This window comes from Notolepis coatsorum (assembly GCF_963971535.1).
Source record: "Notolepis coatsorum genome assembly, chromosome: 20".
In the NCBI taxonomy this organism is placed as follows: Eukaryota; Metazoa; Chordata; class Actinopteri; order Aulopiformes; family Paralepididae; genus Notolepis; species Notolepis coatsorum.
In genome coordinates, this window is record NC_140184.1 from 39,359,290 (window position 1) to 39,374,731 (window position 15,442).

The 15,442-nt window shown below is 43.6% G+C and overlaps 1 protein-coding gene across 1 annotated transcript in view; it reads left to right on the forward strand.

The window, feature by feature from the left end:
- The window catches only part of kcnq1.1 (potassium voltage-gated channel, KQT-like subfamily, member 1.1), a 160,854-nt gene that overhangs the window by 119,547 nt on the left and 25,865 nt on the right, over window positions 1–15,442 (forward strand). Inside the window, exons 11-12 of the mRNA XM_084337483.1 lie at window positions 4,174–4,230; window positions 6,839–6,956. Of these exons, the coding sequence (XP_084193609.1) occupies window positions 4,174–4,230; window positions 6,839–6,956 (175 nt within the window). The remainder of the gene's footprint in view (window positions 1–4,173; window positions 4,231–6,838; window positions 6,957–15,442) is intronic.

A 15,442-nucleotide genomic window follows, 5' to 3' on the forward strand; every position in this document is an offset into this window, starting at 1 on the left:
TAAACGGAGCCTTCTGGATAGGAAGTGCGCAACAACGTGTAACGTCCGTGCGGAACCAATGTACCAACAACCATTCCGTGGGTGAACTCATTGAGCTTAGTTGTCAATTAATTATACTAATACTAATCTATACAATCACCTGTTGTTGAATAAATACCATTACTTTCTAGTTATTACTAAAAAACAGTATATATAAAACAGTAGCTGTAAAAAAAAAATAAAGTTTTATCATTTATATAATATAATTATTTTTTTTATGTATGCACTGGTATCGGATCAGTATAACCAGACCTAGACCACCTCTAACTTTAACCCCTAACCAGACCTAGACCACCTCTAACTTTAACCCCTAAGTTAGGGTTGTGACTTAGAGGTGGTCTAGGTCCGGATAGGGGTTAAGAGTTGGTCTAGCCCTTTACATCCATCTATCTAAATAATAATAATAAATTATAATGAATGCTTAACTACCCCTAAGTTACCCTAACCAGACCTCTAACTCTAACCACTAACCAGACCTCTTCCATGTGGCACTTTAACACTGACCTCAGAATGTGATTTTATATAATGTTTTTATGAAAGCAGATTGCAATCAGTGTGTACTACTACTAGTACTACTGTGTGTTCTGTTTACCTAGTTTACAGTATCCTGTTATAGAATAAACCGCTGCCAGACACAGCAGAGAGAGAGAGGACAGACATGACAGAGAGGACGGACACAGCAGAGAGAGGACAGGCATGGCAGAGAGAAAGGAAAGACACAGAAAACAGAAGACAGACAGAGTTCAACGTTGTCTTTCTGGTCAGAAACAACGTCACCACATCCGTAATGCTCTCTTTGATGCATACATTGGACCATGTCTACACCAACATATACTGTAGGAGCAACAATACATTGAACCATGTCTACACCAACATATACTGTAGGAGCAACAATACATTGGACCATGTCTACACCAACATATACTGTAGGAGCAACAATACATTGGACCATGTCTACACCAACATATACTGTAGGAGCAACAATACATTGGACCATGTCTACACCAACATATATACTTCCTGTGTATCACTTGTGCCGCCGACTCAGATTCCCCTAGGTTAAAAAATAAATACGCAATTTAAATCAGAAAATGTTCCATGTTGACTATTTCTGACAAGTTTTTTTCCATTAACTAAAAATAGACAAAAATGTCATCCGTTTTCGTCGACTAAATCTAGACTAAAACAAAAAAGACTAAATTGAGACAAAAACTGACTAAGACTAAAATGCTCAGACCTTTAGTTGACTAAAACTGACTAAACGAAAAATAAATGAAGATGACAGGATGAAAACGAAAAAGGAGCACTTGACACATGACTAAGACTAAAACTAAAATGAAAATAGCTGCCAAAATTAACACATACGTATCCCAAGGCTCTAATGTTTTGCATATATTTATTTCATTTTACAGTTATTGAGAGTTAATGAGTTTGACTATGTCCTCCAGTGCTGCCATCGGAGGACACTGAATGCTTGTGTTATGACGTGTTAATTGACACATTACAAGGATTCGGTGTCCTCAAATGACATGACAGGAGGTCATATTCAAACTCTCAATGACTGTTAAACTAAAATAATGTGTGCGAAACCGTTTACAGTATTTTGAGATATGTGTGAGATTATGTGCAAAATAAATCAGCATTGTTTTGTTTTTCCTGTGACGTGCCCCACACTCAATTCAAAAACCTACGCTAGATATTATGCAGTATTTGTAAACATGAACATCTCTTCCCCATGTGCTCAAGATGCACCAGGAACTGTTCCATTGACAGGGAGACTGTTTGTGTAACTTAACACTGTAGCCTAATGTTTGTTTTAGCTCATACACCCAAATGAGTTTCATGTCACCAAATACACGACCACTGCTACCGACAACGTTATGATTTTGATTTCACTGGATGATGGACAAACCAAACCTTATAATGGCTTTATTGATATGGATGGTCTTATGGGCCACTGGCTTTGCTGACCTTTGAACTCTGCTGCTCACGTCCTACTTGACCTTCTATTTGCTTTCTTATATTTTCTTTTTGATCAAATATTTGTATTTATTTTATATTTTATACATAAACAGGGCAAACACAACACGGCAACAATAATAATAACAAGACAACACAATACCACAACAACAATAATAATAATAATAATAATAATAATAATAATAATAATAATAATAATAATAATAATAATAATAATAATAATAATAATAATAATAATAATAATAATAATAATAATAATAATAATAACATTAGCAATCATACAAATAATAAACACATGGAAACATAAAAATCTACTTATACTATTACAGACACCACAAAAGACATTTCCGCCCCCACTCCCACCCCTCTGGACCCCCCAGGACCAACACCCCAACCCTGCTCCGCTGCTATATGGTAGTCTTAACACAATCGCGGCCACTGGGATGAGTCTAATAAATCTCAAGAGGACCAGGAAATGTAAACAGACGTGGGGCTGTTTGTAGAGCTAAATCTATACTTTATAGTATTTACATTTACATTTACATTTAGTCATTTAACTGACGCTTTTATCCAAAGCGACTTACAAGTTCTGTGCGACAAGACAGCAAGAAGGGTATAACTCTATCAGCTGAGTAACAATGTTCATCAAAGTGTTGCGTGTTACAGTGTAGGTTAGTTTATTAGGACAAGTGCATGACATTAAGGTTAGTCGGGGTTAGATTTTTTTATTTTATTTTTTTATTATTTCAGATAATGGTTGAAGAAGTGAGTCTTTAGTCGACGGCGAAAGATTGGACGGGATTCGGCTGTCCTAACTGGGATGGGTAGTTCATTCCACCATTGTGGGGCAAGGACTGAGAATAGGCGGCTTAGTATTGCTATCTGTCCATTCTCATTGTCAATTGAGACCATAAACCGTCCCTTCAAAATGGCTTAAAGAAAAAGAAATCATCTATACGTTCTAATTTTATAGCGCTGTGAATATAAGCGTTATACAGGATTTGGTCTAGTATATTTCCTGGAAGGCGAGATACAGGGCTAATAGCTACTACTGTTATATCCAATGGCATTTCCGTTATACATATGCTACAGAAATAACTCAAACTGCATATGATCGGCACAATCCTCAAGCATGTATGCATGAAAGGGGGGGGCGGGGGACGTCGTTTCTGATGATTGATTACCAATAACCGCGTTAGCCTCATTAGCCTCATTCATTGATCGGATGGATGGCTATCAAAACAAGGCCCGATCGGGATGTACTTTATGTGAAAAAGATCTTACCGTGGGTTGGTGGGATCCCCCCGAGCATTTCCCCGTTATCGATCGCCATCTGGTAGATCGATATGTCCATTGGCTGATAATAAATCCCCTTATTGCATAGTGAAATCCGCATTCCAAAACATAATCCAAGCTACATGCTGCACATCCAGAATCCTGCTAACTGAAAACTCCATTGAAAGTAAAAAAAAACCTGCTCCGTTCAGCCACAGGGCACACTGCATTATCGCGATAGCGCCCCTAAGAGGATCTGGCCGGAATTGCACTTTCTCAAATTCAAAGAGTAGGGTACATCTGCAGTGCATCTCGGCGACCTTGAATATGTTATTAAAATGGAATAAAAGCAAAAACAACTTGCCACGGATATATCCGTGCTTCTGTCCACAACGGGTGGAATCGAAACACGGAGATCTCCGTGGTCGGGCGCCATTGTGTTAACCTTCTCTGCCGCTGCGACCCACTTCTTGCTGTTTTTCCCACCCAATCAATGGCCTGTTACTCTGCGACTCAGTAGGATCCTGCTCTCTGGCAGAAGGTGGTGAGCTTCTGTCAGTGTCCACTTTCTGCACAAATCCTCCGACCAAACACTGTCTCTGTCTTCTCATCCAATCGCTGTCCACGTTAACACCCTCCAAATTATTTTAGAACTAATAGTCAACTTATTACTATTTCATATTACTCTCTTTGCATGCTATTTAATTTTCAGCTTGTGTAAATATCTCAATTGCTGAATTTTAAAGATAGAATGGATTAATATTCAAATGACATGGATATAGCCATTATCAATTACCCTCCATACATTTTTTGTTGTTTCATTATATTGTCCATTCATGTACAGTATATGCGCATGATCATATTTGTGTCTCGCTGCAGATCACCAGCAATCGTGGACATCTTTGTCCTCCCTTCAGTTCTGCTCACCGTCCCCAGGTAAACCCATGTATTCATGCTTCAGTGTTTGAAAGGGAAAATCCACCCTAAAATAGAATGAATGTGTTATTTCTATAATATTGTACAGCTCAGTTATGACTTGAAAATTAAAAGAAGTATCTTCTTAAATCAAGAGACAAATCCTGGAACTGCTCCATAGACAGTGAATAGTGGAACAACTCTTAACACTTTTGGGGCCATTCACGTATATATATATATATATATATATATATATATATATATATATATATATATATATATATATATATATATATATATATATATATATATATATATATATATACATTATTGGGCGCCAACAGTTAACGGTTTTGGATCGGTTTCCCTTTTTTTCGATTTTAATATCCTATTCAATGTCAGGGACCACCTGTATGTTGCTGTTAAAAGGCATACAGGGACTCCGACGGTGCAGTACCGGCCAGATCCTGCTAGTAGGCAGTATCGAGAGTGCAGTAAACCCTGTTCCAGACCGGGTGTAACACTCGAATGTCTCCAGACGGACTTTTCTAGTAATGGGAAACCTAGTGCTTAACTCGATCGCATTGAATCGTTTTTGGGACCCCCGATCCATATGTTGTTGTGGGTTATGTCGTGGACCAGATGAGCATAGGATGGACCAGATGGCGATCAAATAATTGGAATATTATTTTTGGAATACCACCGACCACAGGTAAGGACAATCTGACATCAATTTCAGCTTGATCGTGCATTGTTTTCATCCCCATCCCCCTGATGGGCGTGTGTTGTGGTAATAACGAATGCCGTTATTGGCAATCAATTAATCAGAAATGACCCCCCCCCTTTCAAGCATTCATGATGAAACATAATACCTATCATATGCACTTGATTTGAAAATAATCGCGTGTCCAGTAGGCTTCGGGCGGTATAATTTTTTTCATACCGTCATACCATGATGACATAATACCCCGGTATACGGTATATGACAGTATGCCTTTCATTTTCATCAGGGGGTGGGGGGGGGAGGGGGGGGTGGAGCGGAGCTAAGTTAAGTTAACAATATACTCCTTATCACCATACATAACGCTTATATTGAAACACGTTGACATTAGGGCCGTTCTTTCAACCTAAAAGTGCACTCTCTTCAACCTCAAGCCTAAATTCCTTAGCGACCCGTGTTACCAAGTGTAAACAAACCAGCGCGCACATTCGAGACACACACATATGAAACGAGTCATACGGAGCGTATAACGGAGGCTGACATTCGATCAATATGACTCACAAACTCACGACAGTAGTACACAACTACATATACAGACACACAAAATTTATTCTGCATTGATTAAGTGATAATCAAAACCCAGCTTAAGTCATTAAACCAATGTAGTGAAACGCGAAGCCAATACGCACACACACAGTCGAACTGGAACGCTTTACCAAACATACACTACCACCAGCATTCATATCTCATACGTTCATCTTCCAATCGCTTAACCATAACATAACTTACTTACCGGTACCCAAACAACGTGTCCCTGAGTCCACATTCATGCACGAATCAATTTCAAAACGTTAGAAAAACGCTCCGTTTCCCGATTCCTCAATCATCCAATATCTGGAAGTGGGCCCATGGTTAATAAACCCAACGGAACATGCGCGTTGCGTCACCTGCTCAGCTCTGCTCTGCTCTGACTGAGAGAGGGAAAGACAGACTGCCCTGCTCTCTGCTGGTGCGTGCTGTGCACTACAGAGTTGGCGTACAGTCTGTGACGTCACGGTATTGAAAATCATACCGTCGGTATTTCGAAAATACCCTGGTATACCGTAATACCGTCATACCACCCCAAGCCTAGTGTCCAGGGACGAAACGCCAATGGTTTTAGTAGAATGCACGTTGCGCCCTATAGCCAGCCTCCCATGAAAAAGAAATTTCTTTTTTGCATCTTGAACGGAAGATAGTTACTGTCAAATGACCATGGTATTGTATCCATAGCTATAATATAAAATATAGATTTAGCTCTACAAACAACGTGACGCACAGTGAAACTATGTAATGAAAACCTGGCCGTGCTATAGCTAGATGGGGAAATCGAATGGCCCCGAATGTGTTAAGACACTAGGAGTACCCATGGTGATTTTACAGGGATAGAGGTACATTTTCTAAGTCAGACCAGTAGGCCTAAGCCCTACATTTTAACAAAACTCATTTGGATATAATAGGTCAAACTAAAAGTATTTGAGCCCACAAAGTTGGCCACTAATTTATTGTAAATGGTCCAAGTCCAAAATGTCACTTGATGTCATCAGAATTTCATGTCTTGAGGCTCTGGTTTACAGCTCAGGGAGACAGTTATCTGTGTTTATAGATATTACCTTAACTGTCCAAGATCTATGGAATAGTACAATGGTGCAGTGATTAGCACTGCTATTTTCACAGCAAAAAGGACCTTTCGGTGTGGAATTTGTATTTTCCTAGGTTTATTCCTGACATTGCCCTTGTCCAGGGTACTGGCATTAAAACAGCCTACTGCTCCCATGTGGTTAGGATGGATCAGTTGCAGAGGAATCAGTACATAAGTTAAGCTAAGTAACTTAACTTAAATAAGGTCTGATGTGTTTAACTGTGCAGTGAAAAAAAGCCCTGGCATGTTGGAGATTCCTCTCCAGAGAAACAGCAGCTTTGCAGATGACCTGGAGCTGGAGGCAGAAAGACACAGTGAGCTGACCCCTGTCTCCAGTGTGGCACAGTGAGTCAGTAACAAGCTTGCCGTGTGTGTGTGTGTGTGTGTGTGTGTGTGTGTGTGTGTGTGTGTGTGTGTGTGTGTGTGTGTGTGTGTGTGTGTGTGTGTGTGTGTGTGTGTGTGTGTGTGTGTGTGTGTGTGTGTGTGTGTGTGTGTGTGTGTGTGTGTGTGTGTGTGTGTGTGTGTGTGTGTGTGTGTGTGTGTGTGTGTGTGTGTGGGTGGGTGGGTGGGTGGGTGGGTGGGTGGGTGGGTGGGTGGGTGTGCGTGCGTGCGTGCCTACTGTGCATACCTACTCTAAAATAATGATCACTCTCACACGTGCGTGCGTGTGAGATAGATCATTATTTTAGAGTAGGTATGCACAGTATATGTTACAGTAAATGTGGGAGCACAGTGATTTACACTTTCCCAAGACATGTACATTATCATGTGTCTTGTATGTGTGCATGTTAGAGTAACTGAAACACACATTGTTGTGTAATTACATTGGCACAGCTCGTGTAACGCTCCATCCCATTTGCAGAACACTCCTGAGTCTACTTGAGTCTTTCTGTTGGAGATGCATTAGCAACGTGTTCTTTGCTCAGCTGATCTGACTGAAGGAGTGTTAAGTAACTGACACTTGTGTCATGTTTGTGTGACACTAAGTGGTTTACATGGAGTTATAGATAATTTCCTTTCTAAAAACTGAAGTAATGCTGTAGAGTGGGAATCCCATGCAGCAGTGTCATTAGCTAAAATCAATCGTAGCTAAACACTTCCAACAAGCTCTTCCCATAAATGCAATGCCACATCATGTCCCTCACTAAAAGGTACACTGTGCTAAGGATTTCCCCATGAGCCATGGTAGGAGTATAGTATACATTCTATAGTTATGTATAGTATAGTTTATTACTTTATTACTTATATTACTGATTGATGTTGTCCAGTGTTTGGTCCTTAGATGAGTAGACTGCATAAATGAATAAGCCAGCGAAATATACTTTCATTAACAATCTAATGTGAAAACACTGATTAGCAGCTACATTGCAGAATTAAATCCTCACCAGTGTAATGTAACATAGTGTAACGTAACGTAGTGTAACGTAACGTAGTGAAACCTAATGTAGTGTAGCGTAATGCAACATAACATAGCGTAGCCGTAGCGTAATGTAACGTTCTCTGTGTTTATCTAAAAAGACCCCTGCCTCTGCCTGGATTTTCTTTCTTTCTTTCTGATCCGTATCTGCTTCCATTAATTTGTGCTAAGCTAGGATGGTAAGCGCATTTCACATAATGTTCATTATGTGACCAACCAGAGCAAGTTGAGGTGCACATTTGTATCATGTTTAGTGACTGTACACCTGAGGGTTTTGGAGTTATTGTTTTTCACAACTGACTACTTTGACCATTTATTTTAGTGCCAGTGGCACCATCTGGTAATTTGCCTCTGATTTGCATGGTATCGTGTTTTGCATGGAAATGTACATGGTGATTTGTTTTTGTTCATATTTGCTGTTGGGAGGGAGGGCAGTTTTCATCAGCGTAACATTCAAATATAATAGTATTTAAAAACAAGGGGACCAAGCAGTTGCCACTTATAAGAAAAGATGTACTTCAGTTATGCATATTCCTTATATTACATGGCATGGCTTAGCTCCAGAGAAGATTGTAACCATGTGCTGTTATTAGATTTCACACACAGTAGCCTACAGTGTAATGTGTCATGTGTTAGCTATGCAGTTGACCGCAAAGGTCACATTCCACTTGGCCCCGCCCCCCTGGTTCAAAAGCTCCTATTCTTTACTATGGAGACTGCATGATATTTTTAATTTCAGAAATTTGCTTGAAATGTTTCTTGGTATTGAAGTCTGCTTAGAAACTATGAAGGAAATCATGAAGCTTTTCCAGAGACAAACAGCTGTTATCCAGTTTGCTTGATCTAGCTGAACAGCTCCCATGGCACAACACAAGGGGTGAAATGTCTAAATGTATAGGAGTAAATAGCGAATCGTCCCTGCCGTGGAATGGCTGTTTCCTGGAGGGCTGTTCAGCTATATCAAGCAAACTGTGTCCCTGGGAAATATGTGTATGCTGTCATCTACCCAGTACTACTCAGTCACTATCCAGTCAAATCATATGACTGCCAGATCCGATCAAACTTTTTCTTCTTTTCTTTTCTTTTTTGGCATAGTAAACAGGAAGTGATTTGTTATTTATGAGCGCTTTGTACGATTTGCACCAAATCTGACAAATATATTCCCCAAGCGAGCCACAGTTTTTTCTCTGCATCTCCCTCTCTTCTCACACACACACACACAGCCTGCAGTGACAGGTGCAAAAAGAAAACACACGTGCACATACACAGCGACAAGCGCCTGGAGAGATGGAGAAACACAGCAACCAGCACGAGCAGAGTGGCTCAAAAGTTGGGCAAGTTAACAAACAACAGAGGAGAAGTTACAAACTGTTGAGCAGTCAAGAAATATGTTACAGAGTGTAATGTTAGAAGATGGCGAGTCCAAAAAGACTTAGAAATGCAAACAGTCATAGAAAAGATGTTTTTTTTTATCAAATATGATTTTAAAATAATTGTAATAACAACCTACATTGAATAAAACAATGTGTTTTATTATCCTGATTTATTATCATAATTTCCTACAAACAAGATTTAGGCTGCGTCCCATTCCTCCCCTTGGCCCTACGGCTTGCCCTACCCCTTGGCCCCTACCCCTCGAGTCACCCTTCAGAGCGGAGGCACAAGGGGTGAATTGCACTACGAAATGGGACAGCACTACCAATCAGTTGCCGACAGCGTAATGACGCAACTCACCCACACGCTGACTGTTTACATTACTTACAGGCAGTTTACATCAGAAGGACCATGAAGCTTGCTCTGCATACTATGTAAATGATAACGAATGTCTTCAGTGTTTATGCTTGTATAAAAAGTTTTTTGGTATCAAACTCTTGACATTTTGTGTTGTTATTTTGTAGCACAAGTTTAATCAAATGTTAGTCAGGTTCTTTATATTCATACAGTATGTCAGTCAAATAGAAAATGAATGGGTGAGACTATAATAAAGCATATACAGTAGTACTACATGGTATTGCATGGTACTACATGGCAGTATAGCGTACTACATGATACAACAGAATATGACCATGGTAGTACAGGGTACAACATGGTATTGCAGGTTAATATAGAGTACTGCAGTGTATTACATGGTAGTACGTATTAACTTTTTACTTCTAGGTTCTCTTGATATAAATTCTAGTAATTCGCATGTATATGTAAAGAGAATACAAATCCACTGCAAATATTAACAATTGTAGAAAATACATTTTAATACATTAATTTACCCCCCTCTCCCCAGTACCCACACTATTGTTCTGGCATTTTGTCAATCATGCGTTGAAACAGGGCCAAGAAGCGATCTGTTTTCCTCCCCCTCAAATGTATATACTCTCTTTTAGAAATGCTGTCTCTTAAACAGTATGTCATAAATATCTGGATGTAACTACTGTTTATCTGTATGTCATGAATGTTATGATGAATTGAAAATGGGGGACCCTGATGTAAACAAGACGAAAGTCTTTCTCTGGTCTCCATCCCAATTGTGTGTATTGAGCCGTACTGTATTGTACCCATTCTGCAATCTGTTAATAAAATGTCCAATCAATCCCATAGGTGAAGCGAGACGCTTCGCCAGTAATCATATAACGTTAGGTTATAACTATAACCAAGTTCTGTTAATAGTGGTGACGCTCGGCGTCACTCATGCACTATCCCCGCATGTGCACGCGCACTGAATAAAGACCACAATGTACCTTTATATCCCAATATTTGTCTGACCACACCCCTATCAGCTTCCCATATAAGCAGGGGTGGGGCCACCCCCTCGCCTCCTTCCCAAGCTTTCACCACAAGGCGAGATCAAGGGCTGCAGCGGCGTCGGACGCAGAGCGTCACCACTATTAACAGAACTTGGTTATAGTTATAACCTAACGTTCTGTGACATAGTGGCTCCGCTCGGCGTCACTCATGCACAAGGGAGGCCGAGCGGGAGCCACCGGCTGACAAATACACCCCGCTGAAGGCCCCCCACAACCATCAGAACAGGGAGGGCCGAGCCCCCCCGACCCCCCCTAATGGAGGGCACCCCCCCTATTGGAGGTTTCCCGGGAGGGCGACGGACCCGACCGTGCGAAGAGGCACTCAAGCAACTCAACGCACAGGGTGAGCAGACCGTGGCCTGACCCCACGACTACACACACGCACAACCCGCATGCCACCCGGGAACGAACGGAGGGAACAACCTCGTTACTGCCCCCAGAATCACGGGGTCAAGGGCAAACCCAACCCCGTGGCAAGGCCGTAGCAGCGGAGCGCGAAGGAAGGCCCAGACCCACCAAAGGGACTGGACCCCCTGGAACGGGGGCCCGGAGAAGTCCATGATGCCAGCATCAAGACCCCACCAGGTGGGCACTTAGTGACCCCGCCCCCCACATCGCCAGCGTATTCGGACAAAGGCCCCTCAGCCGAGCGGGCCCTGTCCCCCCAATAGTACACCGCCTGGCACACTGACCCTGCAGAACAGGCAGTCAGCATGGCCGTAAGCACACAAAAAAGGTTAACCAACGGAAGCAGGCAGCGCACGGGGGAAAAAACCAGGCAACAGGCTGTAACCTGAGCCTGGAGCACTGCGGACGAGACAGGCGCCAAAGGAGTCAGCTGAAAACATCCGTCCCGGCGGAAGGGGCGTATGCTGGCGTTGTTGCATGACCAAGCCTCCATTTAAAAAAAAAACACCCAGAGGGGTTGAGGCAGAGAAGGCTGACACGATTGGCAGACGTCATGAACGTGCAGGGGCACCCTCAACCGGGTAACCCGGGAGTTGACACTGCTCCAACACACCAGGGAATCAACCACCTTGGTGTTACCCAATGCGGTGGTTGTTCCTATAACCCCTCAAGAAAAAACTCCAAAACACACCTGCGGGTATACACCGGCTATACCGCAGTACAAGTGTTTCAGTTTTCAAAAAAGGGTTAACCCAGGCCTACGGGTCGACGAAACATTACTTCGGACCGGGCCCGGCGATACGGGAAGCACAGGGTCACCAGAGGAGGTCAAAGACCACCCCAACAGGCCCCTCTTCGCCATGCGTGAGAGAGGAGCGAAAAGAATGGAGAACCAGCCCCAAGCACACCGTACTTGGTATTCCCAGGCGGTCTCCCAACCAAGTACCAGTGCATGTGAGCGGATCGGAGCGTGCGCGGGGCGCGGAGCGGCCGGTTTTGACGTGAGCGAGGAGTGGGTTTTAAAATGAGTCGGCGCGACGTCCGGAGCGAGAGTTCTCCTCCGCTCCAATCCACTCCAGGCCGCTCACAGTGGTTTAACACTGTTGATGTAATATATACATGCAGTACAATGTCAAAGCAACAGATGGCGATGTACAAACATGAAGGCCATTTTCAACCAATGAGAAGGGTTCAGGCTTCGTCACTGTAGAGACGCCCACCATAGATATCTATGACGCCCACACTCACTCTCCTGTTAGAAAAGGTATCGACGCCATTGTTGTTGACGTTAGCTTACATGCTAACGTTAATGGCAGCGACCATAGCATTGTGGCTCGGCTAGCCTATCATCGCTTAATAGAACTAGTGAATGGATAAACAACGTTATTTAACATTGCAGAATGGCTACAATTACAATGCGGCTCAATACAAACAATTGTTAAGGGGCCCAGGGGGTGTAGACTGTTGTAGTTTGAGCTCATTTACACCATGCTCCAAAAAAGAAAAAGAAAAACTGCCGAGCGATCTGGCGCGGGGAGCGGGGAGCGCTCGATTCAAGGTGAGTGGGGAGCGAGCGGAGAGCGACTTGGGGGCGGGGTCAACATGAGCGATTAGCGGAGCGGACCAAGCTTTAAAGAGCGAAGAGCGGATTTCTCGGCCGCGCCGATCCGCTCACGTGGTCTGCCAAGTACTAACCAGGACCAATCTGCGTAGCGGCCGAGATCTGACGAGATCGAGCGTGTATAGGTTGGCATGGCCGTAAGCCATTACGACAGTGCAGAGTACAAAATGTACCCAACCAGGGTCTCCATAGCGCTTAACCCTGTGACACCCGGACCGACCTGGCATTTTCCCCCTGAAAAAGCCCAAGTCCCTCAGGGTACCAGAACAGCAGATCTGCATCCCCGGCGGACAACGGGTTTAACTGATCCGGACCAGCGTGACCAGAACCAGTCCCGTGCCCTAACCACGCCGACATGCCTACTCCAGGAGAAGGGGCAGATATGCGTGTTGATCTTAAACATAAAAAGAAGGCGCCACCCAGACGTTTGGGGGCGAACCGCGCCCGGTGGCCCACCCCCAGGGCGTGAGACCCCTCTACATATGTTCAGATACATTCCGTCATCATCCCCCAGATATAAACGAGAATCCGTCGACAACCAAAACAGGTCGTCGGAAGAGGAAGAACCTCCATCCCAGTTGCTTTATAAAAACGCCATTTTAACCTCAAGCAACCAAGGCGTGCCAGTCATTCGCCTGATTACAGAACACCCCGAGCTAGCACTATACGTGCGTCGGGACACAACCACATCAATGAACAGGCTATTTAGACCTGTCATTGAATCCCCAAGGCGCCCAGGGGAACGACAAGAGGGGTGTGATGCTTCCTAACTCCAACTCTTCTTAATAGAAAAGAAGGAAGCACCAACAGCATGTATCCCAGTCTACACAGCCGGGGGTAAGAATTGTTCAAATTTTTACATCCCACCACCCTCCCATAGGGAGGAGACGGAAATCCCCAGAGAGACTTCCCACGCAAGCTGTACAGATTGAAAAGAATATATTGCACCTTGAGCCATGTAAAAGTTTGGTTTTAGGGCTCTCCGGGGAGGAGGCACTGAACCCATACACACTCAATAATCAAATTGAATCGAATACACACACAATAGAGTAGGACTCCTTCTTGAGGTTCCACTCACCTTGACAATCTGAGGAGGAGGCTCTGTACTCTGAGGAGGCTCCCTCACATGGAAGGAGAGTCCCAACTCACAGAAGGCCCGAATAGGAGCTTCGTGAGGAGGAGCCCTGACCACCCCCCGAAACAGATCCATCATAAGGACCTGAACAGCACACGGAAGTCCTACCAACAGAGACGCGCACAGTGACGTACTCTATGGCGGGGGAATTTCTGCGGTGCACACGCCCAATATTCCAGGGCGTGGGACCAGGAAACTCCCCCCCCCCCCCCCCCCCCCCTCACCCTGTAACGTGCCGAACCGCAACGTGACAGGAACCTTGAAAGACAGGTGGGTTTACCCCTGACCAACAGAAAAAGGGTGAGAAAAGGTTACCAGTTCACCCCTTTATGACCCCACACCCATGATACGATGTAATGACAAAAAAGAGTATGACGCAGTCATAGTCAGCTCCATGAAGCGTCTAACAGCTTCACACAGCGCATGTGCCAACCTGCTATCTGATTTTTACTAAGGAAAAAACACAGAATAGAGAGGGCCCTCTCAAGAGCCCCGGTATCAGACTTACACATGTGCTTCTGTGGCCAGCCCAACCCAGTTGTAGGTCACACGACACACACAACCCATTATCACCTACAAAAAATGGCAAAAACACTCTACAGAGGAACGCCGTTTTTCATAATGAGAGAATACACAATTCTCGATTAGTATCGGCCACAGGCCTTGCTAAGCACACACGAAAAAGTGACCAAACAATCTTTTCTGTAGGAAAATAAAGTTTCTCAAGCAGTTAGCACAACCCCAACAACTAAGCTAAGGGTTACATCGTATCCCTACCACACAGTGACACAATATAGTGTAACAACATGTCTGAGAGGAGGATGAAGAAGTCCCCAGGGAACCGGGGGGAAACACAACCCTCCTACTTTACCCTTAATACGGCCAGTTAAACAGGTAAACCTGTCAATATGTGAACACACTGTTCATTGTCATTACAGGCTGAGAAAAGAATCATTCTTTACTCATATGTCACTAAGCATAGCTTTATAGATTAGTTTAACCCCCTTAGTTGTGAGTACACGGTACATGAACACACAATGTGTCTCAACACAACAAACCAGATCATTTTCACATCTGTAACAATAACCCGATTTGCATGGAGACCAGTGACAAGACAATTCACACATAACTTGCGTTGTATCCTAAATGTAGTGCAGCAACACTCGTTTTGGAAAACATCGTTATTTACAAAACATTTAGAAGGGAAAGCAAGAAGAAGTGTTCAAGGTCTGGTCAGGACCTTGCCTACCGGGAGCGCAGATCAAGCGAATTGCAGTCTCCAACATGGCACCGAAGTTTGACGACACGGGCAGCTCGCTGCTCCAACCCGCCGCTACGGTGCTCCTTGTTGACGCAGTCCTCGCCGGCCTGGCTCAGGGCAGGTTCGACGAACATCCTCTGTCAAAGATGACGTCGTAGTCAAGAGTGTTTAAAACATGTTATAGTCACAGC